Source organism: Erpetoichthys calabaricus, chromosome 2, assembly GCF_900747795.2.
Source record: "Erpetoichthys calabaricus chromosome 2, fErpCal1.3, whole genome shotgun sequence".
NCBI classification, from domain to species: Eukaryota; Metazoa; Chordata; class Cladistia; order Polypteriformes; family Polypteridae; genus Erpetoichthys; species Erpetoichthys calabaricus.
In genome coordinates, this window is record NC_041395.2 from 45,004,264 (window position 1) to 45,029,451 (window position 25,188).

At 40.6% G+C, this 25,188-nt stretch overlaps 1 protein-coding gene across 1 annotated transcript in view; it reads left to right on the forward strand.

Moving 5' to 3' along the window:
• Window positions 1–10,642: 10,642 nt before the first annotated feature.
• Window positions 10,643–25,188, forward strand: part of dcaf11 (ddb1 and cul4 associated factor 11) — a 35,980-nt gene continuing 21,434 nt past the window's right edge. Inside the window, exons 1-3 of the mRNA XM_028793692.2 lie at window positions 10,643–10,871; window positions 11,221–11,510; window positions 17,823–17,950. Coding sequence (XP_028649525.1) covers window positions 11,239–11,510; window positions 17,823–17,950 — 400 coding nt within the window. The 5' untranslated portion in view covers window positions 10,643–10,871; window positions 11,221–11,238. The remainder of the gene's footprint in view (window positions 10,872–11,220; window positions 11,511–17,822; window positions 17,951–25,188) is intronic.

Genomic DNA, 25,188 nt, shown 5'->3' on the forward strand with positions numbered 1-25,188 from the left:
CCCCCCCCCCCCCCCCCAAGTGGAATTGAAGAGTCGCATAGTTTGGGGGAGGAACGATATTCTCAGTCTGTCAGTGGAGCAGGACGGTGACAGCAGTCTTTCGCTGAAGCTGCTCTTCTGTCTGGAGATGACACTGTTTAGTGGATGCAGTGGATTTTCCATAATTGATAGGAGCCTGCTGAGCGCCCGTCGCTCTGCCACAGATGTCAAACTGTCCAGCTCCATGCCAATAATAGAGCCTGCCTTCCTCACCAGTTTGTCCAGGCGTGAGGCGTCCTTCTTCTTAATGTTGCCTCCCCAGCACACCACACAGTGGAATATTTCAGGTCTATTTTGGAAGAAATAAATGTGTCCTCTGGATCAAAGAGGGAAAGGACCATCCAGACTTTTACCAGCAGCAAGTTCAGAAGCTAGTGTCTGTGATGGCATGGGGTTGTATCAGTGCCCTGGGCAAGGGTAATTTGCACTTCTGTGAAGGCATCAGTAATGCCAAAGAGTACATGCAGATTTTGGAGCAACATGTGGTGGCCTCATGATAACATCTCTTCAATGGATGCCTATGGATATTTCAGCAATGCAAAACCGCATTCAGCACACATTACAAAGGCATGGATGCAAAGGAAGAGGGCCTGCCTGACCTATCCACAATTGAGAATGTCTGGCACATAGTGAAACATAAATTGCATCAATGAAGACCCCATACTGTTGCACACTTTAAGACTTGTTTACAAGATGAATGAGAGAAAATCACACCTGAAAAGGAGTCTTCAGTACCGAAACATTTATTAAGTGTTGTGAGAAGGAAAGGCAACATTACAAAGTGGTAAACTCTTCAGTGTCCAGACATTTTTTTGGAATATGTTGAAAGTATTAAAATCAAGATAAGCATTTATTTTTGAATAAATAATACAATTCATTAGCTGTAATATCAAATAATGGGCTGTTATATTGTGTAAGAGAAAAACACAAAAGATTCTCATAAAGGGTCTGGGGTACCTGAAGGTGTGGAAAAGACACAAAAGAAAATGTGTGGTAAAACGCTTATTTGTTTACTCGTTCCATGTGGAAATTGAGTCTGCCCCAAGATGGTGGTATCTTCGGCTATGATGGTTTCTGGGAGGAAGATTGATGGGCCATTTTCCATGATGTCACTTCCAGGTACAGTTGGTCAGTACCCAGAAGTGACATCATGGATGGTGGTCCATCAATCTTTCTTTCTACAGAGGGGAAAGAAGAAGAGATACCGTTATTGCATACCACCCTCAGGTGTCCCAGGGGCAATATTGTCATCAACTAAGCCTGTAAGCTGTTCCCCAAGCACACACATGTGACAGTTGTTTTCTGGTAAAGGATCATTGACTACATTTACTAATCACTGCTTTGTGTTTTTATTTGCATTTTCCGTACTGTCCCAACTTTTTCCATGTTGGGGTTGCACATGACAGAGAGGTGTTGCATGTCAGTACTCAGGGATTGACTCAGCTGAAGACAGCACACATGCTCTTCCATTGCTTTGTGAATTTCCTCCTACTAGCTCTGGATTCCACTCCAATGATCTGCAAGAATTCAGCTGCAGCTTCATCAAAATGGCAAAGAGAATGTTTCCTTTCATTTGTAAACCCTTTCATGTTCCTAAGGATTCCATTCAGTTATCATGCTACTGATGAGGAGCAGTTTGGGAATACTTCTAACATTCAAGCTTTCAATGGCTTTAACCCATTTACCTAAGAGAATGTATCAATGCATATATCCCACAGACTACATAACAGAGTATGTTGTTACTAATAGTCATTTTCTAAAAGTAAAAAATTGGAAATTATACTAAGCCATTACTGACCCTCTTCCACTCACTCTGTTTTTCTTCTTTGTGTTCTGCCCATGGGAACTGACACCAGAGATATTGGCAGCTTTGTAATTCAGCAATTTAAGGGATTGATCTTCTTCTAATTGCATTGTCAAGCACATACTTCTATAAAAGGCCCAAGAGAGGGAGGGCACTCATCAGGACTGTGACCTTGTTGGACTCTGGCTTGTCTGTTATAATCGACCGTGGAACCCAGAGAGATTTCTTTCTCCATTATGATTTTTCTGTTGCTCTTCTCTGTTGTCAGCTATGATGGTCTCATTGTAGCCAAAGGCAAAGTTTAAATATTAAAACCAGAAGAAGAAAGCACTGAAGAAGCAGGAAGATTTGCTGTCAAGAAACAGGCTTAGGGCAAAATACTGGGAAACCAAAACAAACCCTGATTATCAAAAGCCAAAAACTTTCAGCAAAAGTCGAAGTCGAAAGGAGCAAAATGAGAAGCCTTTCCCTAACTAATCACTAATCAAAGATCCATTATTAGTTTGTACCTATAACCTGGATGTCTGAATTACTGTACTCACTAAATGTCCTTATTGCAATATGAGTGCTATAAACTGTATTCATTACGTTAAGAGAACCTGATATAGCTGCAAATTGCCTTTTTATGTTAGCAAAAAAATGTTGTGTTTTATGTATGTGCACCTTGTAAGATGAACGTGCATTCTGGACGGATCATAGGATGTTTTATTACACAGCTGGGATGCTAGTACTATGGCACAGACAAAGTGGGCGGCGGGACAGGAAAATACTTTTGTACCCAGCAGGTATGATTTCATAAATGGCCAGGGAGAAGCCGAGAATAGGGAGGTGTTTCATTCATCCCCCATACACCAGGCAGCAGTGGTCTTCATACAGCAACCCAGTCGGGACAATTGCAGGGGTGCTTTGGAGATGGAGTCCAGAAATGCAGCCCTATGTGCCGACAGAGGGCACTGTTGGGGGAGGACCTCCCTACATTCTTCATGACCCAGAAGTGCTTCCATGAAGACGTGGCAAGGCACCAGAAACATTCTTGGGTCCGGCTTAAAAAGGAGCCTGCTGACACACATGGATGAGTCAGAGTTGGGAGGCAGCAAGCCTCCTGAAAAAGCTGGAGGACAGAAGGAGGAAGATTTGGAGGCTTACTGTGACTGTGTATATTGTTTTTATGTCACACTATTGGAGAGGTGAACATCTGAAAGTGCTTTGGAGGAAAATAAATCATTTATTTTATTCAAAGTATTAATCTTATTTTATTCTAAAATAGACTGGTGTTTTTCTCCATCTCTGGTGCCCCCTTGTGGTCACAACCTACTCCACAAGAAAACTGGATGTAATGCCTAGCTGGTCCAGTACAGTGGACATGATGAAGTGAAGCCTGGCTGACATATTGTTGATCAGTCAACCATTTGCCTGAGCAGTGACAAGAAATAGGTTATAAAATCTGACAAAAAAACTAAAAAGATCTCAAGTAAAAATGTGTAGAACTGACCATCTTAAAAGAGAAAATTTGAATTAAAAACTGCACTTCAAGCTTGTTTTCCCATGTTTGCAAGTTTTATAAATCTAACCCCTGAACTGGAAGGAGATACACACCACAATCACAGTACAGTTGCACCTGGGACTAAATGGATCCTCTCTTCATCCCGAACTGACTGCTACTGTGCTTCACTTCTCCTATTAGAGGATTTCTTCTCTCTTTTTATACCCCAGGAAGCAGGTTAGAGCAAATCCTAAATTCAAACAAGGGAAGAAGGTAATAAACTTTTATTCTATCTTTTATAGTCTTTTAAAAATAAAGGAAACCGGGCTAGGTCAGGAGCTGTCACAGAAGATGCTAGCAGACACTGTGGCTTTGTGCCTCTTAAGGATACACCACTGTGACTTCTTGGTTCTTTCTGTTGTCTCCTCTTTATTGTTTTTTCTCTTCACTTTAAGCTGATGGCTTTTTAAAGTTTGTCAGGGCCAAGGTAAACACCCCTAGCCCATCTCTTTCCAATTTTATTTTGACAGACCCTATCAGTACATGTTCATGACGTGTGCATGCACAAAGATAACCAATGGCTCGAGAGCTTCAGTTTTACACAAGTGAACCGTCCAATAAATGGCTCTCCGAGGAGAGGTGGAGTGATTCCTTTTATCTAGGACTCAGGAGTAGTTCCGGTGTTAAGTCACGGTTCACTGGAAGCACTTCTGGGTCATGCAGAAGTCCCATAAAGTAAGATTCACAGATTTCTTCAGCACCTCCTGGCAGCACCCACAGAACCCAACAAGGCTGCACTGCCGGACTACAAATCCCAACATGCACTGTGGGTGTCCATATGGGTGCCATAAACCAAGGATGCTGCTGTCTCATATCTCAGGGGAGTAAATAGTTCACATATTTTATCTTTCACTGTCCTTCTGGCATAATGGCCTCCCAGGCAGGCAAGAGTCCTTGAATGAGCCCTTCTGGGATCTTCTGTCCATCTCTTGGTTGAAGCAAGAAACATCCTGACTTCATTCCTTTCCCAGTATTAGTCTGGCTTCCTGGGCCAGGTAAGGAACATTGAATTATCCTGGCCGGGTTGCCAGCCCATGTTTACCATCCTTCACAATATATATATACACCACTGTGAAAATGTCTTGGACATTGTATTAGTGTGGCAGTAGAAAAGAACACATTTTAGCCCAGCTCATGATTCAACAAATATAACATGGGTGCTAATGATCAGTGACATCATGATTTGATTGAACAAAGTGATGAACTGAAACAGGTGTAGAAGGAATCAAACTGGGCAAAGGACAACCAAACTAAAAGGCGAAGGTGTAGCAGATGAGAAAATTTAACCTTCAAATCATCATTTCTCACATAATGGCAAGAGTGAGCATAGCAGGAGGACAAATGTCGGTCAACCTGCAGCAGCAATGTCCCTCCCAAGCAGAAAATTCATGGCAGACACAAGTTTCAAGCTCTGTACTGTAGTCCAAACTCTTCTAAAGAGACACAAGCAAACAAGCATCACTGATGACTAGAAACACAGTGGATGGCCATGTAAACTGAGTACAGCAGGCAGGAGATATGTAAAATGGACATGAATTAGATACTGGAAAACATCTATCTTTGCAATCAGCCCTGAAATCACAGAAACCAGTGGAACACCAGTACACCCCTCTACAGTCTGGAAAGTATTGTTAGAAGTGGTCTTCATAATAATGATAATTCTTTGCATTTATATAGCACTTTTCTCACTACTCAAAGCGCTCAGCGATTGCAGGTTATGGGCCTTGCTCAAGGGCCCAACAGAGCAGAGTCTCTTTTGGCATTTACAGGATTCGAACCGGCAACCTTCCGATTGCAAGTGCAGATTCCTAGCCTCAGAGCCACCACTTCTCATGGAAGAGTTGCCAAAAAAAACATTCCCCTGAAACAGAAACAAAGCCAAGAGACTCACCTCTGTAAAAATCACAAGAATTTGGGTGCCATTTTTCTGACATTTGCACATTTGGATTTATATACTTTTTCTTTTTTTTCACCTTTTAAGTCTCGCATTTATTTAATCCCTGCTTGTTTCCTACCTCATTGCTTTGGCATTCTTCAGCAAGTTTTTGGCAGGTTCTTATAGTCCTACAAAACATTGTGAGAAGAAACACGTTCAGTAAACCCCCCTTACTAGACCCCTACTGGCCATCATTGAATAGGAATTTAGATACTCAGAGAGTTGCAGGTACTACTGACTCCTCCGAAAGTCACTGTTGAACATTCAGCGGGGTGTGTGCCTTCCAAGAATTCCAGACACGTTGTCTTGTGTTCTTGGGTGACATCCTGGTATGTAGTGATACAGCTTTTCCCTGCCTGCTTGCACAGGTCTAACTTGGGGTACAGGGGAAACAACTGGAAGTGAGATTGAGAAATTCAGATATCAGGAAAGAACCTCAGGTGTCTGAGAAAGGACTTGATCAGGCCTAATATACTAAGTTCCAAATTAGAATTACCAGTTCATGTCTTGTGGTCTCAAAAAATACAAATTTAATTAGGAGTGATGGAAGGACAGTTTGCCTGTAGTTTCCACCAAAAAGGAACTCAACTTCAGAGGCTAATTTCAAGACATTAAAATGGATGATGGACGTTGTATATTTGTGTTATCAGGAAGGCTCAATAAGTGACCTCAATCTGCTAACTGAGGTTAAGTATACTTGAACTGTGAAACAAGAAGTGGTGTGGACCACCAGGGGGCGTACCGTTCCCCAAACTCCAACACAGACAGGCTGAGACAAAAGGATTTCCAGATAGCAAGCTTTTATTTAACTGGGGAAGTGTTTTTCAAGCAAAGCACCAAATAACACACAGTCCTTTCTTCTTTCTCTCTCTCTCTTCTCCTGTCACCTCCACTCCTTCTTGCAAGCTTTGTCCTCCACCTCCCCGATTGTGGCTCGCTGACTGATGGTAAAGCGGCTCCTTTTATAGTGCACCCAGAAGTGTCCCAGGCTTTTATTGACCTTCTTCCGGCTGCACTGCCGGATGTGGAAGAAATGGTGCATCAAAGGGTTCGGCCGTAGCTGCAGCACCCCCGGGCGGCACACATGAAGCCAAACAGGGCTGCTCCAAACAACAACACCCGGCATTCCCTGTGGGGACCTGTGGTGTAGTAGCAACCCGGGGGGCTGCCCTCTAGTGTCTCGGGGAAAATACTGCCCAAAAGAGCTTCTCTCCCTTGGTCCTTCCACCCAGCCGGCGTTCTGGTAATGGTCCTGGCCATCTGTCATAGCAGTCAACACTAAAATGCCCAACATGCCTGGTATCAAGAATATCCATCCATCCATCCATTTTCCAACCCGCTGAATCCGAACACAGGGTCACGGGGGTCTGCCGGAGCCAATCCCAGCCAACACAGGGCACAAGGCAGGAAACAATCCTGGGCAGGGTGCCAACCCACCGCAGGACACATACAAACACACCCACACACCAAGCACACACTAGGGCCAATTCAGAATCGCCAATCCACCTAACCAGCATGTCTTTGGACTGTGGGAGGAAACCGGAGCGCCCGGAGGAAACCCACGCAGACACGGGGAGAACATGCAAACTCCACGCAGGGAGGGCCCGGGAAGTGAACCCGGGTCCCCAGGTCTCCCAACTGCGAGGCAGCAGCGCTACCCACTGCGCCACCGTGCCGCCATCAAGAATATCTTGACCATGAATTTCTATTAAAATTGACGGTACAAAAACATTGCAGATTATTTGGTATTACAATTTAGACACATTACTCCAACATTAGGAACTAAACTGAAAAGAATAAAAGGTAATATCGTGCACCACTGTAGTCAATCTGAACTTTATCAAAAACCTGCTTCACGACAGAATAACTGATCAAGCGTTTCCAAGATGCTTGTATAAGTTTTTTTCCATTTTCCATGCACAGTCAAGGAGTTCTCGTGAAACTTGCTTTGTGGAATTTGAAGAGTTGCCGGTACCGCTGAGTGCCGGTCCACTTCAAGCACTGAATATAAATCAATTACTACAGTGAAAATGATTATTAATAGGAACGTAAAGGTTCATGGTACAAACATAACCATGCAAAACAAAGAACGAATATACGAAAGAAACTGCAAATTTCAAACGTTTTCATTTCAAAGCACACTTACTTTCATTGTCAAAAATACGAGCAATTAGTTTCAGCGCTTCTTCTTTTTTTTTTTTTCATTTCTTCTCATTTCATCGCCACAGCTTCTTTTTTTGTCTCCTTAAGTTTAATGGAGTTTCGTCGCTTGGTACAACAGCGGGTTATTTAAGAGGAAACTCTATAAGGCGGAACCTCAAAGAGGTAGGGATCACGAACTGTGAAACGTTTGGTTAAAGTTACACTTGATAGACAACTTCAAACGTTGATAATTGGACAGGTGAGTTTTTGATTGTCATAGAGTAACAATAATCTCATTCGTCAAAGTTCTGAATTAGCACCATATGATTTGCTGTAGTTGAATTTGATTCACAGTTATCCCGCCTTCAGATCTGCCCATAATGTCTCCAGTCTGCAGCAATACCCTTCTCCAGATTTATGCATCTGGATTTTTTTGTGCGTACGAACATTTCTGCTTTGTGCTTACGCCATGTTATAGTGTGAGTTCTATGGACGGTGTTATACATGAGGCCCCAGGTCTTTTTGAATTATTTTTGCTGCCTCCTCAGCATCTGTCATTTCTCCAGTTTGAGCATCATCTTCTAATTTCACAAGTTTACTAACTGTACCGGAACATATGTCATTAATATAAATAAAAAAAGCAACAGTCCCAGGACAGAACCTGGATTATTGTTACTGTTTTAGCCCTAAATCTGCCAACTTTGCAGCTCACATATATGATCTTGACTTCCTGCTGAACTGCAGATTTTCAGGTGATATTACCAGCTTTAAAGGAGCTCTCAGCCAAGCAATATTGCCTTTCTATTGATTATAAAGATAGATAGATAGATAGATAGATAGATAGATAGATAGATAGATAGATAGATAGATAGATAGATAGATAGATAGATAGATAGATAGATAGATAAATAGATAGATAGATAGATAGATAGATAGATAGATACTTTATTAATCCCAAGGGGAAATTCACATACTCCAGCAGCAGCATACTGATACAAAAAACAATATTAAATTAAAGAGTAATAAAAATGCAGGTAAAAAAAAGAGACAATAGCTTTGAATAATGTTAATGTTTACCCCCCCGGGTGGAACTGAAGAGTCGCATAGTTTGGGGGAGGAACGATCTCCTCAGTCTGTTAGTGGAGCAGGACGGTGACAGCAGTCTGTCGCTGAAGCTGCTCTTCTGTCTGGAGATGACACTGTTTAGTGGATGCAGTGGATTCTCCATAATTGATAGGAGCCTGCTGAGTGCCCGTCGCTCCGCCACAGATGTCAAACTGTCCAGCTCCATGCCAACAATAGAGCCTGCCTTCCTCACCAGTTTGTCCAGGCGTGAGGCATCCTTCTTCTTAATGCTGCCTCCCCAGCACACCACTGCGTAGAAGAGGGCGCTGCCACAACCGTCTGATAGAACATCTGCAGCATCTTATTGCACATGTTGAAGGAGACTAATGATCAACCGTGAATAGATTACTCAATACAAAAGAATAAGGCAAAACAAAAGCTAAGGTCTGAATTCCAAATTCCAAGTCAAAAACTAAGCATATCAGAATCAACATTGATTTAAATTGCTTTTGCTCAGTCTTTGACAATGTTCAAACAATTCACAGCCACAGCCCCCAAAACTGTCACAGCCAAGTATGCCTGGCACTGCCCCATTCCTGCCTGGCTGGCACTGCACCTGGCCATCAGCCTCCACTTTGAGGGTGGTGAGCTGACATGGCAGTGCCACTGAGCTCAACTGGGGATGCCACCAGGAGGTAAAAGGAGCACTTTTAGGAACGCCTAAGCAAAATGTTGCCATACCTATTCAATTTGCATGCTGAGCAAATCATCTGAGAAGCTGGACTATACAAAGAAGAGTGTAGTGTCAGGATTGGAGGAAGACTGATCAACAATCTGAGATATGCAGATGATACAACCGTGCTTGTTAAAAACGAACAGGACTTGAAGCTCTACTGATGAAGATCAAAGATCACAGTCTGTAATATGGACTACATCTGAACATAAAGAAGACAAAAATGCTCACAACTGAATCAGCATTCAACATCAAGACAGAAGGAGAACAGATTGAAGTTGTGAACAATTTCATTCTACTTGGATCCACAATCAATGTCCATGGAAGTAGCTGTCAGGTAATCAGACGACATATTGCACTGGGAAAATTTGCTGTGAATGTCCTCTCCAAAGTGTTAAAAAGCAAAGATGTGTCTTCAAGGACTAAAGTGTGTCTGATCCAAGCAATGGTATTTTCAGTCGTCTCACATGGGTGTAAAAGTTGGATGATGAATAAGGAAAATTGATGAAGCACTGACATTTTAGAGTCATGGTGCTGGCAAAGAATATTGAACATACCATGGACCGCAAAAAGAACAAACAGATCTGTGTTGGAGGAAGTTCAACTAGAGCGCTTGTTAGAGGCAAGGCAAGGATGGCGAAACTACAGTTCACATTCTTTGGATACGTTGTCAGGAGGGAGCAATCTCTGGAAAGGGTCATTATGTTCTGCAAAGTAGAAGGAAAGTGGAAGAGAGGAAGGCCCTGAACAAGGAGGATAGGCGCAGTGACTGGAACAATGGGTTCAAACGTGGATCGTCCACAATCAGACAGTGTTTTGCTCTGTTGTACACAGGGTCGCTAGGAGTCAGAAACTACTCTATGACACCTAACAACAAGCAAAGTGGACAGCAACAGTCCTTCATTGTTAGTAAACTGGGGTGGTGTCCATTTTTAAAAATTTGAGTAATAGCAAGCATATGTTGCAGCCATGGAAGGGTGATGCACTCAACCTTACCAGACAAATTTGTTTATGTGTAATGGAAAAAAAAATCTTACAGCTGAACTTCTAGCCCAGGAAAACCTTAAATGCATTAACAGTGGCATGTCCTGTAAATAACATCATTTAAAATTAAAGTCATACTAACCGTTTCTAGAAAATAAGACTTTTTCATTAATAAAGAAAGGCGCATGCGTCAAAAATGTTTAACAGGTTACGAAAGTAGCATGTGCAGGAAACGGGAGTTCTAATAGGTACACGTGTGCAAAAGCCAGATGCGAACATGCGCGTTCGTACGAGGGTAGCGTTTTGTGACGTCACCAGTTTTGCTTGTATTACGAAGCCACGTGCTCAGAGCTGCGCGGAACTCTGACGTTTGGCGCCATTACGGCGCAGTTATCACAGATCGGAGCCGCAATGGTGATCTCTCCTTTCCAATGGTTATTGGACACTAGAGGTCATGTGACTCTGGGGAAACGCAGCGGCAATGTAAACAACATGGCGCCCTAGAGAGCTTGTAGAGGCGAGGCAGAACGAAGAAATTACTTTATATTTACGTAATTTCGTGAGCCGAAAACAAAGACGGCAGCAGAAGACAGTATTCGATTCATTTTCAGCGTTGTGACACCAGGTATGCCCGATTATAATTTGAATGCTAAGGTTGAAAAGAGTAGAAAAACAAATTATTTGTTGGATTCGTTTTTATGAAGCCCATGACGGTTGCTGTTCGCTCCTTGCATCAGATTCTTTTCAGTTATTGGAACAGTGGAATAGTGCCTTTGCAATGTATATATTTATTTTCAGAATAACACTACATAATCGGATATATGATAGTCATAAATATTCCTGTACAAGTTTTCATGCCAGTCGCGGTGAAGTCCGAGGTGTCAGCGCGGTGACACTTTTCTGCTCCATTTTTTGTTTCCTGCTCTCCGTTACTGCTGTGATCAGCCTGTCTTGTTGGTTCTTTTTCTGGGCAGGCGGTGCTTGTGCAGTTGATGGGCTCTCGCAGCAGCTCCAGTGCTGACATGTCAAGGCAGCGTCACAACGAACAGGAGGACGAGCAGAGCCACGGCGAGGCAGACCAGCCAAATGGACGGACCGCCCGCAGCGCTCGCCCAACCCCCGCTGGAGAGGATTCAAGCAGAAGTCGGACCACTGCCAGTCGATCTGCCTCTTCAAGTACATCGGGAAGCTCTGGGAGCAACAGCCAGGGCAGAAGTGAAGAGGACGTGGATTTGGCTCAAGTGTTAGCCTACCTTCTCCGGAGGTAGCTGTTTTAGCATATACATTTCCATAATACGATTTTGCATCCAGAGAAAAATGAAAGACAAGCTGTCTGTTATGATTAGTTTTAAAACATACATAGCTCAACACCCATTTATGCAGTTGTCTGTTTAGTAAAATTAAGCTAATGCAACATGGGAATTGAATGGCAGTGTGAATAGCTACACTATAGTATTGGGATCAGTAGGTTATGCAGATACTGTCACAAGTATAGCTAAATGCTAGGTGTGTTTTTAGCTGCAGTTGCATGCGACCATTGATGGGGCATCCATGAAAACACCTTGCAAGTTAGTTGTAGAGAACATGAAGCCACAAAAAGTAACATCCTGCATGTCATCCAAGAGTTGCAAAACTCTAAAATAAAGAGAAGGATGGTATTGCAAGATCTCAGTTTTATGACAGGTTCATGTAAAGGAAAGAATGGTTCTAGGAAATCTTGAGGGTTAAACATTAACATTTTGTTATTAACACATATGATTATTTGTCCAGGATGAAAAAAAAATCCCACTGCAATCATTTGGACCTCTGCTTCTCCTACTGTCAAATAATATTCTGCAACACCTCCCAAAGAAGACCAAGAGATAGCGAATCATTTACCATTATCAATTGAAAGAGAAATGTGAGTGTGTTGAAAAATGAACACAGCACTGTGTATCCAACCCAGTTGATGAAACTAGGAGCCAGAAGAGGAGCATGCCATGACCCCAAACTTAAGAGTGTTATGTGTTTAGTGTAACCAAAGTATGAGAAATAACCCAAAAATTCCTGGAACTGTTAAAAATATTATAAATCAACAATTATGTGTTATGTCACCTTCAAAGTTATTTCTTTGAGATGCAATACATTTTTCCCTGCACTTCTCCCATTGCTGTTAACATTTTCTGTACTCAATTTTTGTAACTGCTAGTGCCTCTGGCATTTTATACTGCATTTCTTCCACTGTAGCAAATTATCTTAAGTCTCAGTTTTAATTTTGGGAACAGAAATAAGTTATAGGCAGTGGGATCTGGCAAAATATGGGATGAGTCAAGCAGCAAACATTGCTTTTCATCAAAAACACTTTGACTGACAACACTGTGTGTGCAGGTGTGATGTAATCTTGCAAAATGCAGTTTTATGAGTGACATTTCTCTGGACCCTTTATTACCTCGGGAGTTCAGTGCAATTTCGTTGAGTAAAAGTCTGTCCATAGGAAACAAACTCTTCATCAACAAGTCACATCAGTGTAGAAAAGCAAGGCCGTTTTTGTCTCTTAAAAATCTGCCTTGGTAGATTAGAGGAAAAAGACGCAAAAGTCATTGAATAAAAGCCAGAAATACGTACTTGATGAACTGAACATGATGCCAGTCAGCACTTTGATTACCTAGACTTGCAGGATATTTGATTACTACACCCAGCTCCTCTGCTGTTGACTGATTTCTGGAGTTTTTGAGTCCCCGGTAATGTATTTCCTTGCCCCTTATATGTTCATAGTTATTTTTCTTTAGCACTATATGAACAGATATATTTATCCTTCAGAACTGATAAATGTTTTATCAACAACCTTGGTAAATACAGGGGAGAGAGAGAGAGAAAGAGATTGCATTCCTGTTGAAGTGTAACAACGGTCAAAATCCATAAAAACTCCCACATTCCAGGTTAATTAAGCATATTTCAGTGGGCTGTGTGCATGTGAATTGAAATAGGGAAGTCAGAGCAAATATTGACCTTCTGGAGTGAGGTCATTGACCAGCCATTTAGTCTCCTCCATTTATGTGAATGTCAGTTTCGGTGAAGTTACCTGCTTGAGCTTTCACTGTATTAGATTAAAGGTATTCCATCTGACACTGGCCCAGCCTTAAATTTGAAAGATATTTTGCAGGAGTCTTCAGAAAAATAATTGCAGTGGACTTCCTCCTATAATGTGTATCTGTAAAATGTCAGATACCTAATAGGCAGCTGACCACTGTTAATCGGCAATATTTACCCGTAATTACATTTCATCTGGTATTTGACCAAAGGATCTGGAGTTTTAGCAAAGGGGATGGACAAATATATACTGTGTATGATACACAGTGTACTCCGCGATGTAAAGTATAGTCATAGAGCCAGGTTTTACATTTGTAATTCAACATTAAACATCTCATTCATGGACTCTTTTCTGAATTTTTGCTGCCATCAGCACATGCTCCCAACCCTCTCACTTTCTGTTGTTCCTCCCATTTTGCTGTTATCTACACATTTCATGTCCTTGTTAACTTTTTCTGAATCATTGTTATCAAAGTAAAGGCCCAAACACAAAACCTTCAGAGATTCCATTGATAACCTCATCTCAGTTGAAACATTTTCCTTCTGTCTATACTCTCAGTGTCTAGTGAACTGATAGTCTTGAAATCTACTTTCGTAAATTAACCTTAGCCAGTGCTTTTTCTCTTCAGAGTTATCCTTTAATGTAGAACCATGGTAAGTGGTTTTGTGTTTTAGTATTTGTCAGCCCAGTAATTTTATTTACAGTACAAACAAGTTATCCCACAATTTCCAACTTAATTTGTAGCCCATTTCTTGTATTTACTGCAAATTAAGTAGTTTTTATCATTATTTTTCCTCAACCTTTATTCTTATATCAGAATGTACATCGTGAAAGTGTGTGTGTGTCTGTCCGGCCCGGAAGTGAGAGGTGGAGTCAGGGAAGGGCTCCACCTCTGAGGAAACAGAAAATTCACTTAGCCGCTAATAACACAAGCGGGGCCAGCCAGCAAAACGAAACCTCAGAACAAGTCAAAGTCGCTTAGCTGCTAACATCGGCAAAACGGTTTCCCTTTTACTTTTCCTCCCGTCGCTAATGCACAAGTGAGGCGAGCACGTCGGCAAAACGTATCCTCCGAAGAAAAACAAAGTTGCTTAGCCGCTGACATCAGTAAAACTGTATCCCTTTTACTTTTACCTCCCGCTGCTAATGCATAAGTGATGCGAGCATGTTGGCAAAACAAATCCTCCTTGGAGAGAGAGTAGTTGTTTTCAATTAGGGTTAGGATCCGTTGTGGTAACTCCTAACGGGAGCTGCCGAAAGAAGAAGAAGATAGAATATAGCACATGTAACGTAAAGCCATTAGTTTTTCAAGTGAACAAAAGTATTGGAACAGAATGTTTTCAATTAATTAAAGTCAAAAATACTTAATATTTGGTTGCATATCCCTTGCATGCAATAACTGCATCAAGATTTGTATTTTTCTTTTCTTTTTCCAATTAAAAAGTTGCTGCACTTTAAACAAGCTCATTGTCCAAACTCAAGCAAACTTTGTTGCTGTTTGTTAAATTGCACAGGAAGACTTTAGTCCACTTTCTTTAGCTTAAAGGCTAATACTCCAATCATGTCTCTGCTCTCTTGTAAAACGAGCCTTGACTTGCTTTGTTTACACTACAGGAGGTTCACTGCCAAAAAAAAATGACACCACTGGCTCAATTACTGTAATACCTCTCATAAAGGAGCAGTGCAACTAAATTACAGTAAAGCCTAGAAAAGCAAGGGCTGAATAGATCGTTTTTTGTGATTGAGTCTTTTTTAGTAAAAATCTGCTGATTTAGATCGGCAGCTGATCGATCGGAGCATCTCTGATTCTTTTTTCTTACAGTTCTTCAATTTATTTCCTCTATTGCATTTTAATATATTCAGTCACCATCATTAATACCCCTTTACGATTTTCTTTGTTCCTTTTGTCTTTTGCTATCTGTGAACAAACATGAGAAAGGTGCTATATAAATAATTTAATTATAATTATTATTAAACAATAAGTTTGTCAAGCTCTGTCTAATTCTTCCAATTCCCTATATCTGTCTTCCCAGCAAGTTTCTCTCACCTCATCTATCCTTATCTGAATTTGTTGTTCTGTCTCCTGTACTGTTTTTTTTTTTCTTCTTATCTTGTTGTTCTTCTTTCGGCAGGTCCCGTTAGTGGTTGCCACAGCAGATCATCTTGTTCCATATCTTCCTGTCTTTGCATCTTGCTCTGTTACACCCATCACCTGTATGTCCTCTCTCACCACATCCATAAACCTTCTCTTAGGCCTTCCTTTTTTTCCTCTTGCCTGGTAGCTCTATCCTTAACATGCTACTCCCAATATACTCGGCATCTCTCCTCTTGCACATGTCCAAATCAAGGCAATCTCGCCTCTCTGACTTTGTCTCCAAACCTGAGCCAACCCTCTAATGTACTCGTTTCTAATCCTGCCAGTCCTCGTCACACCCAGTGCATATCTTAGCATCTTTAACTCTGTCACCTCCAGCTCTGTCTCCTGCTTTCTGGTCAGTGCCACCGTCTCCAACTCATATAACATAGCTGGTCTCACTATTGTCCTGTGGACCTTCCCATTCACTCTTTTTGTTCTAACATCTGCTGCGTGATCCAAGGTTTCTTCACTTTTTTCTTCTCCCTTTTGATGTTTTCTTACTTTTCTGAGTGTTTGCTTCATATTCAACCACATCTTGTTTAAATGATCTATACTCCTACAATTTTGCTAATAGCTTTTCTCATATTCCTTCTGTAAACTTTCTGCACTCTTTACCTTTCAGCTTTGTAGAATTGCATATTAGTAATTAGTTTCTTCTTTGTATTTTCTTCATGGTTTGTTTTGACATCTAAACTTAGAAAAAGCAGACATTCTTCCCAGTGTTTCACTACCTTTATCACACAATGACCTAATCATTTGAAATCTTTTGACATCACACACAGCCCTCAACATGTACAGTCTCACTGTTTTCTTGTAAAAACATGGTTCAGGAAGAGTTTTCTCATTCAAAAATCTGCCAATATCTCTATTCTGCTATTTTTTTCCTATAGGCCATACTTCTCTTCTTCACCAGAGCCTCTTCCAAGTAGTATGTTGAATTCACCCATTCCAATCATATATGCAATCATTGCAATCATCACATCTTAACTTTTCATAAACAGCCTAAGTCCTTGTGTCTCTTGACCGTATATACACTGATGTTACCACCATGTCTATGGGGTTTGCATACTGTATAGTGAAATGATTAACACAGACATACTATATTACAGCTTCATGACACACTCTCCAGTAGTATTGTCTAGTATCAAAGCCACTCCTCCCTGTAATTCTTGTCATTATGAGTAGATAATTTTGTAATTAATCTTTTAATTTCCTTTCCTTCTAACTTCATTAGTTCAAAGGATGTTCAGACTTTTACTGTCCATTTCCTTTTTCAGCTTTTCTTATTGTAATAAGCTTATAGCTTACATTTACCAAGCATTTTAATGTAGGAATTTTTCATATTAACGGGGGACCCTACTACACTCCCGGTGTTGTGCAATCAGCAGCCTTTTTTACAGATGCTCCATATTTAAAGAGCATCTGTAAAAAGCCAAATTTCCCCCTGGGAACAAATAAAGTTCTATAAATCTGTCTGTCTGAATGTCTGTTTCCTGGGTGTATGAGTAGCCATTTCAATGACTTGACTAACAAAGAATACTAGGGGGGTTTCCCATTGCTTATGTCAGGGTGTTTTATATTGTTTAAATAGTTGGTGCTGCTCCACATAATAAATAATATCATACATTTTTGCAGTGTATGTGCAAAGCATAAAATGGGTGTTACTTAAAAAAATCCCCTTTTATAATTACAGCAAAAATGAAACATTTTTCATTATGCATTATTATTTCAGGCATTGTGTGTCAGCAACTAACAAACAGGTGACTGTGTAAAAAATATGCTTTTGCTGAGAACTAAACTGAGCATATCTGACACTGAAACTGTTTCTTATTATTATATTTCAAAGCTTTTCTAATAACGAAAGGACAATAAAAATATGGTAGTTATTTTACACTGTCTTTAATGAGAAAAAACTCCAGCTTTTGCTTACTTTGATGGAAGCTTAATAGCTGTAGCATAAAGCAGCACCAAGTTAGGAATCTCAGATTTAAGAGTGAAGTGGAATGGAAATGGACATGAACAATACTTTTAGGGCACCAGTGAACTATTTTTGTTCTTTGCACTTTTGTTCCAAGAGCAAAGAATGGGGTAGTGAATGTGTGCAAAAATGCCTTATGACAAGATGTTTCTAAGATGGAAAAAATACCTGGTTTACTAATGATAGTATACAAAAATGATTCAAAGATACGAATAGGTATAGGCAGAATAGGGCATGGAGGAAATGTCCAAAAAGTGATCTGTAAAATACTTCACAGCAAGACGATTCTATTTAAATATAATTTGACCTTAACCCAGCAGTCCTAGTCTAGGCGGATTGTATTATGAATACATGCATATACATTTAATGTTTCTGTTTCTTTTTATTGGAGGGGCCAAGTCAGGCTGGTACATGGAGGTGGAGAAACAGGACTTCAGCTTGTTCAGTCATATTCTGACTCTGAGGATGACAGTGATAGTGCCTGGGATGGTAGACTGGGTGACCGTTACAATCCACCAGGTAACTGTGCAAAAGACATATGTGCTAAGAAATTCACATTGCTATATAAATTAAGGATTGGAATTTTACAATTTTTATGAGTATATTACTAAACTTAATTAAAATTGGACTTTGATTTAGCATTATTTTTGTGCTGTGTTTTATAATCTGTCATTTAATAAGGATGACATGCACAAAAGTTTACAAGTATTTATATATTTTGTGTTTTCAATAATATAGACACAGCATTTCTTATATCACTTAGTAATAGTCTTGTACTTGTCATTTCTGACAAATGAAAGCAGGAATAATTAGAAATAATAATTTGAAAATAAATGTATTACAGGTAGTCCCCAGGTTACGGACACTCGACCTACGACTTACGAATGAGGCCGCAGCTGTGACGCATGCGCCTCATTAACTGCCGCTCCGTCATCTTTGGCCGGAGGATGCTGCAAGTAGTGGCTGGAGGGGTGCGATTTTGCTGCTTGCGCAGTGTAGTGTCCCTCGGGCGGCTCCCGGCGGCAATTGAGTGGTGACCCATGGTCCATAGTCACTGGGGCCACAGCTATCGCTCGTGTGCAGGACGGAGGCTTAATGGGGTGGTTCGCTGTCCGCCTACTACGCTGCCGCAGCTACTGCTCCTGACTGGACGCAGGCTGGATAGAGCAGTGTAGGGCATTTCACTGCCCGCCCACTTCACACGGCTCCCCCGAATCATTTTCGGTGGGCGGCTGGTAATGCTGCAAGCGGTGACCCGGATGTGGCTGAACGGAGGCCATTGAGGGTGAACAGGGCGGCGGGGGGTAGCATTATAGTATATTCGGGTGGCTGCCTGTTGAGTGGGGGCGGTGGTGGGCGATTCACTACATGCCTTTGGCTGCACCGTGTTCGTTCTTGGTGGGCGGACGCACGCTGCAGGCTGCATACTGTAGTGGAGGTGACTGTGTAGTGGGTGGGTGGTGAACCGCCCCTCGCTACTCCCATTCATTCTCAATAGCAAGCCTGCTTGTACTGTTACGTACATAGCAGGAAGAAGTTGTCTCTTGTCAGTACATCAGACATGTTGACAACTGGTGCCTAATCTGCTGTGATAGCGTGTACAGTGCTGTACAGAACAGCTCATCTTAATCTTTTGTCGTCACCCTTTAAGAATGTCTCTGAAACACAAATCTGATGCAAATGGTGGTGATACAGTATAGAAGAGAAAAACCATCACCATTGAAAATAAAGTAGAAATAATAAAAAGGTCAGAGAGAGGTGAAACTCCATCATTCATTGGCAGAGCACTTGGTCACAGTCGGTCAACAATAGCATTTGTTAAAATAATGTACCTGTTCTGACTTACATACAAATTCAACTTAAGTACAAACCTACAGTCCCTATCTTGTACGTAACCCGGGGTCTGCCTGTATATAAAAAAATCCTGGGACGAGAGAAGACTTTTTTCAAGTCACGCCCTCCTCTCAGCCTTATTCAGCCATGCACACGGTACTCTCACTTCTCATTCGTGTGAATGCTTTTGTCAGACACAATTCCTGCACTCTCAGCTCTTATACATTTTAACGTTTTCCACACTTTAAGTTCCCAGTTAAAGAAGACGTGTTATATCCAAATCTTATTGAAGAACTTCATCACAAAGGGTTGTCAACACAAAAAATCAATACACGGGCAATCCTAGTACAGAGAAACGATGAAGTCAAACGAATTAACGCCAAAAATGACAATTGGTTACACGACAAATTGGTTAAATGCATATCGATAGACTGCGGTGGGTTGGCACCCTGCCCTGGATTGTTTCCTGCCTTGTGCCCTGTGTTGGCTGGGATTGGCTCCGGCAGACCCCCGTGACCCTATGTTCGGATTCAGCGGGTTGGAAAATGGATGGATGGATATCGATAGACTATGCTAAAACAGTTGGCGGTGATTATGCAGAAGATGAAAACATCAACTTACAATATCCTGAAGAATACCTACAACTGTTAACACTGTACGGTCTTCCACCGCCTGAATTACTGTAGAAAGAAGGATGTATCCAAGAAAGGTAATGTAGTACTTCTCCCGCGGATAACATTAGACACCAAAGGAGATCTTGATATATATGCAATTCGTATTAAAACATTAACAGTTTCCTGTTAGAATAGCTTGCACCGTATGGTCTTCCACCGTCCAAAGTAGTGTAGAAAGAAGGATGTATCCAAGAATATTAATGTAGTACATCTCCCGTGGATAACATTAGACACCAAAGGAGAACTTAAAATGCCATTCGTATTAAAACGTTAACAGTTTCCCATTACAATAGCTTTTGCAAAGACAAATTCACAAATCACAGAGACAAACATTTGTAAAAGTCGGTTTATTTATTAGAAAGAAAGAAACTAAATTCACTCAGGGACACTTATACATTGCTTTGTCACGATGTAAGTGCAAACACAGAATCAAAATTCAATGCGATATTGACGAAAATTTAATTAAAAAAATTGTTTCTACTGAAGTTTAATAGTAAAAGTGTAAGCTTAAAAAGTATTTGCGTGTTAATTTCAATTCCAAACAGAACAAAATCATATAATGCAACGAATACCTCTAACGTAACATGAAACGTAATTTACTTTAACATTATTATGTTTTACTATTTTTTAATATGGTTAATTACTCACTGTAATGTAAAATAGTTAGTTCTATTATGCATGTGTAACAATTCCCATGAAGATAATCTGTTTAAATTGTACATCCGCATCCCCATACGTGATCAGCTGAACTGCAAAGTGGCTAGCGCATAGCACTGGCCTTAGGGTTGGCGAGTGAAGCGAGCAGGGGGCAAAGCCCTTTAGTGGAAAATAAATAAATAAAAGCGTGATTAGGTGAAAAGATTAAAAGACTCTTAATCAAACAGTGACAGTAATGCATTGTGGTATAGCAATGCAATAGTGACTAGACTAAAATATTGGGAAAACATGATGATTAGATATTTATGTATTGTTCTGTGTTTTGGAAGAGTGTAGACTTGGTAGAAAAAGACAAAACTGGTGCTAGGTCAAGTTGAAGAAGAAATACTATATCTTGCAAGGGGCAAATGGTCCCTTCGAAGTTGGTTATTTTAACTCAAGACTAATGTTAGCTCAGAAAACACCCATACACACCTCTAAACAGGCAACATAGGACAAAACAGCAGAACATAAGAGGGAAATAGCACTAAGCTTAGACTTTTAAAGCTGTTTAAACTTCTTGAAACAGACAGAGCTGTTAAGATATCACATCAGCAACAACAAACAAGAATCTTTGGTACAACAGGAAGAAGGGCAGTTTTCTTGTCTGAGGCCCAAGTTTTATTCTTACAGTTTATGTTAATGTCTACCTTCAGATTAGTAGCCCCGTCTCCATTTTTGTGTATAGATTTGTCCTATATTTTATGGGAATGTAAAATCACGATTTTTAATGAAGGATTTAAAATAACCACTACTATAAATAATTTGGAAAATATTGACTTTAGTGTTAGTTTTTCATTGAATAAATGTTTGTGGTAAGCCATGGCACAAGAATTTGCACAATTTTTTTTTTTTTTTTTTTAAAACAAAGGACTTCTTGGAAATGTGAAATGTTTAATGGGTATAAATAGAATGTCATAGTGGTCAGCTACTTTATACAATAACATTATTTTATGTTCTCTTGAAATCCTACTGAGTACAGTTGAAGTGGAAATGTTGCTAAGTGTGTTTTAAAACAAAATAAAGGGGCCAGTCATTGTACTTGCTGATTAAAAAAAAAAAAAAAAATGTGGAGGAAGAAATTTATTCTCAAACATGAGATAAAGTTAAAATAGAGAGCCAAGATTGCAAAATATTTGGCAGGAAGTATAATTTAGAGGCTTAGACTTTGAACTTTCAAACCTAAGATTTCTGGGTTACTTCCCACCTCTGTCTTTTCACTCCTGTTTGTGCTCCACCTATAAAAAAATACATATAAAGTGTGTGTAAACAGTTATACTGTATCCTTTACTTGTAACCCACCTTAAAATGTGACTTACAAGATAAATATGTAACCCAAATATATAAAACAGGAATACTTCTATACAGTGGTGTGAAAAACTATTTGCCCCCTTCCTGATTTCTTATTCTTTTGCATGTTTGTCACACAAAATGTTTCTGATCATCAAACACATTTAACCATTAGTCAAATATAACACAAGTAAACACAAAATGCAGTTTTTAAATGATGGTTTTTATTATTTAGGGAGAAAAAAAATCCAAACCTACATGGCCCTGTGTGAAAAAGTAATTGCCCCCTTGTTAAAAAATAACCTAACTGTGGTGTATCACACCTGAGTTCAATTTCCGTAGCCACCCCCAGGCCTGATTACTGCCACACCTGTTTCAATCAAGAAATCACTTAAATAGGAGCTGCCTGACACAGAGAAGTAGACCAAAAGCACCTCAAAAGCTAGACATCATGCCAAGATCCAAAGAAATTCAGGAACAAATGAGAACAGAAGTAATTGAGATCTATCAGTCTGGTAAAGGTTATAAAGCCATTTCTAAAGCTTTGGGACTCCAGCGAACCACAGTGAGAGCCATTATCCACAAATGGCAAAAACATGGAACAGTGGTGAACCTTCCCAGGAGTGGCCGGCCGACCAAAATTACCCCAAGAGCGCAGAGACGACTCATCCGAGAGATCACAAAAGACTCCAGGACAACGTCTAAAGAACTGCAGGCCTCACTTGCCTCAATTAAGGTCAGTGTTCACGACTCCACCATAAGAAAGAGACTGGGCAAAAACGGCCTGCATGGCAGATTTCCAAGACGCAAACCACTGTTAAGCAAAAAGAACATTAGGGCTCATCTCAATTTTGCTAAGAAACATCTCAATGATTGCCAAGACTTTTGGGAAAATACCTTGTGGACTGATGAGACAAAAGTTGAACTTTTTGGAAGGCAAATGTCCCGTTACATCTGGCGTAAAAGGAACACAGCATTTCAGAAAAAGAACATCATACCAACAGTAAAATATGGTGGTGGTAGTGTGATGGTCTGGGGTTGTTTTGCTGCTTCAGGACCTGGAAGGCTTGCTGTGATAGATGGAACCATGAATTCTACTGTCTACCAAAAAATCCTGAAGGAGAATGTCCGGCCATCTGTTCGTCAACTCAAGCTGAGGCGATCTTGGGTGCTGCAACAGGACAATGACCCAAAACACACCAGCAAATCCACCTCTGAATGGCTGAAGAAAAACAAAATGAAGACTTTGGAGTGGCCTAGTCAAAGTCCTGACCTGAATCCAATTGAGATGCTATGGCATGACCTTAAAAAGGCGGTTCATGCTAGAAAACCCTCAAATAAAGCTGAATTACAACAATTTTGCAAAGATGAGTGGGCCAAAATTCCTCCAGAGCGCTGTGAAAGACTCATTGCAAGTTATCGCAAACGCTTGATTGCAGTTATTGCTGCTAAGGGTGGCCCAACCAGTTATTAGGTTCAGGGGGCAATTACTTTTTCACACAGGTTTGGATTTTTTTTTCTCCCTAAATAATAAAAACCACCATTTACAAACTGCATTTTGTGTTTACTTGTGTTATATTTGACTAATGGTTAAATGTGTTTGATGATCAGAAACATTTTGTGTGACAAACATGCAAAAGAATAAGAAATCAGGAAGGGGGCAAATAGCTTTTCACACCACTGTATATGTTACTTGTTCTGGAATTATTAAGACAAAATCTGAAGTAATGCGTAATTTCCAGGTAGAGTTTGAAGCGTCAAAGTGTGTCTAGTAAGCCCATATGATTTAAATACTTCAAGTTTATCTTGCATTCTTTTAAACAGATGGTGTCCAGAGCTGCTTTTATATTTTAATTTTAAAATGAGCACTCCTCCACTGTTCAGAGCTTTCAGTTTTAAAATGTCTTACAGAATATTCTGTCTGTACTGAATTCCTGAATCTCAGGAATTAGTAAACTATTTACCAAAATGAATACAGGTAAAATTCCGTTACAACGGATATCTTTACAACGAAATTTTCATTACAACGAAGCATTTTTATGGTCCCGACTGTTTCCCCATATGACACGAGTCTATAGAAATCTCATTACAGTACTATGAAGTACATTCAGCAGATACTTTCATTACAACAAAGTGCCCAAAAGACCTTGGAATCCCTGAATGAATCATCCACAGGGCAGTTAGTTCTGTGGTTGCAGCTCAGTTGCGCACAACGATCCCCAAACAGAAACATTGTATTTTTTTCTCTTTCTTCAAACTTTCCTCATACTGTTTTTTTGCTGTTTTTGTTTTCTGTGGTTTTCCGTGATACCATTTTCTTATTGCTCATCAACATTTGAAAAACATCCATTGGAATTTAACTCATTGTCACCCTCCTATAGAAACGGCAGACACGAAAAAACGATAACCGTTCATATTAGAAAAAAAAACTTTACATTTTTGCAGCTCTCAATTGTGGCAAATAGAAAAAAGACATTGCCAGTGAATTCGGAATTTCTTGAAAGACCTAGCAAAAAAAGAAGAAAAATCTTGGGTTGCAAACGTATGCAAACTGCTGCATTTGAAGACGTCGAAAAAGCAGTTTTTATGTGGTTCAGTGATGCTCGGTCAAGAAACATTCCTATTAATGCGGAACTCATTCAAGAAAATGTGAGGTTTCTAAACTCTCTTGGGACCTCCGCCAACAGGACAACGCGCTGAAGAGCATCCCGAAATGCAATCACCGCTTCTGTGGAAGACAGTTTATCCATTAACGGGGCAACAGCAGGCTCACAGCTCTGCTGCGGCTCTTCACCGAAGCAAACAGAAAAGATCTCGATGGGTGATGCAAGGAACATTGTAAATGCAGGGAACAGGATTACTTGGCCACTAACCTGGCCACGACCCTGCTTTACTGCTGTGTCTATGTATAGGAGAGTGGTAGATCACGTTACAATAAATAACCGTGCTCTTCCTGTTTCAAGCTGAATTAAGCTGGTTTTGCTAAATTACTGAGACTCAGCCTCGTGTTTTGGGGGTGCAAGACAGGGATGTCTAGCACGACCACAGTCTTTTACAATTTGCTTCTGCGGCACTTCACTGCAGCACTGTGAGCCTGCTGTTGCCCTGCCCTGGCAACGAACACACAATCTTCCACAGACGCAGCAATCACGCTTCGGGACGCACTTCAGCTTGACATTCCTGTTGAGTGGGGGGTGGTAGGGGATCCCAAAAGAGTTCAGAAACCTCACAATATGAAGAAGAAGAAAAGGATGATTCGGCTTC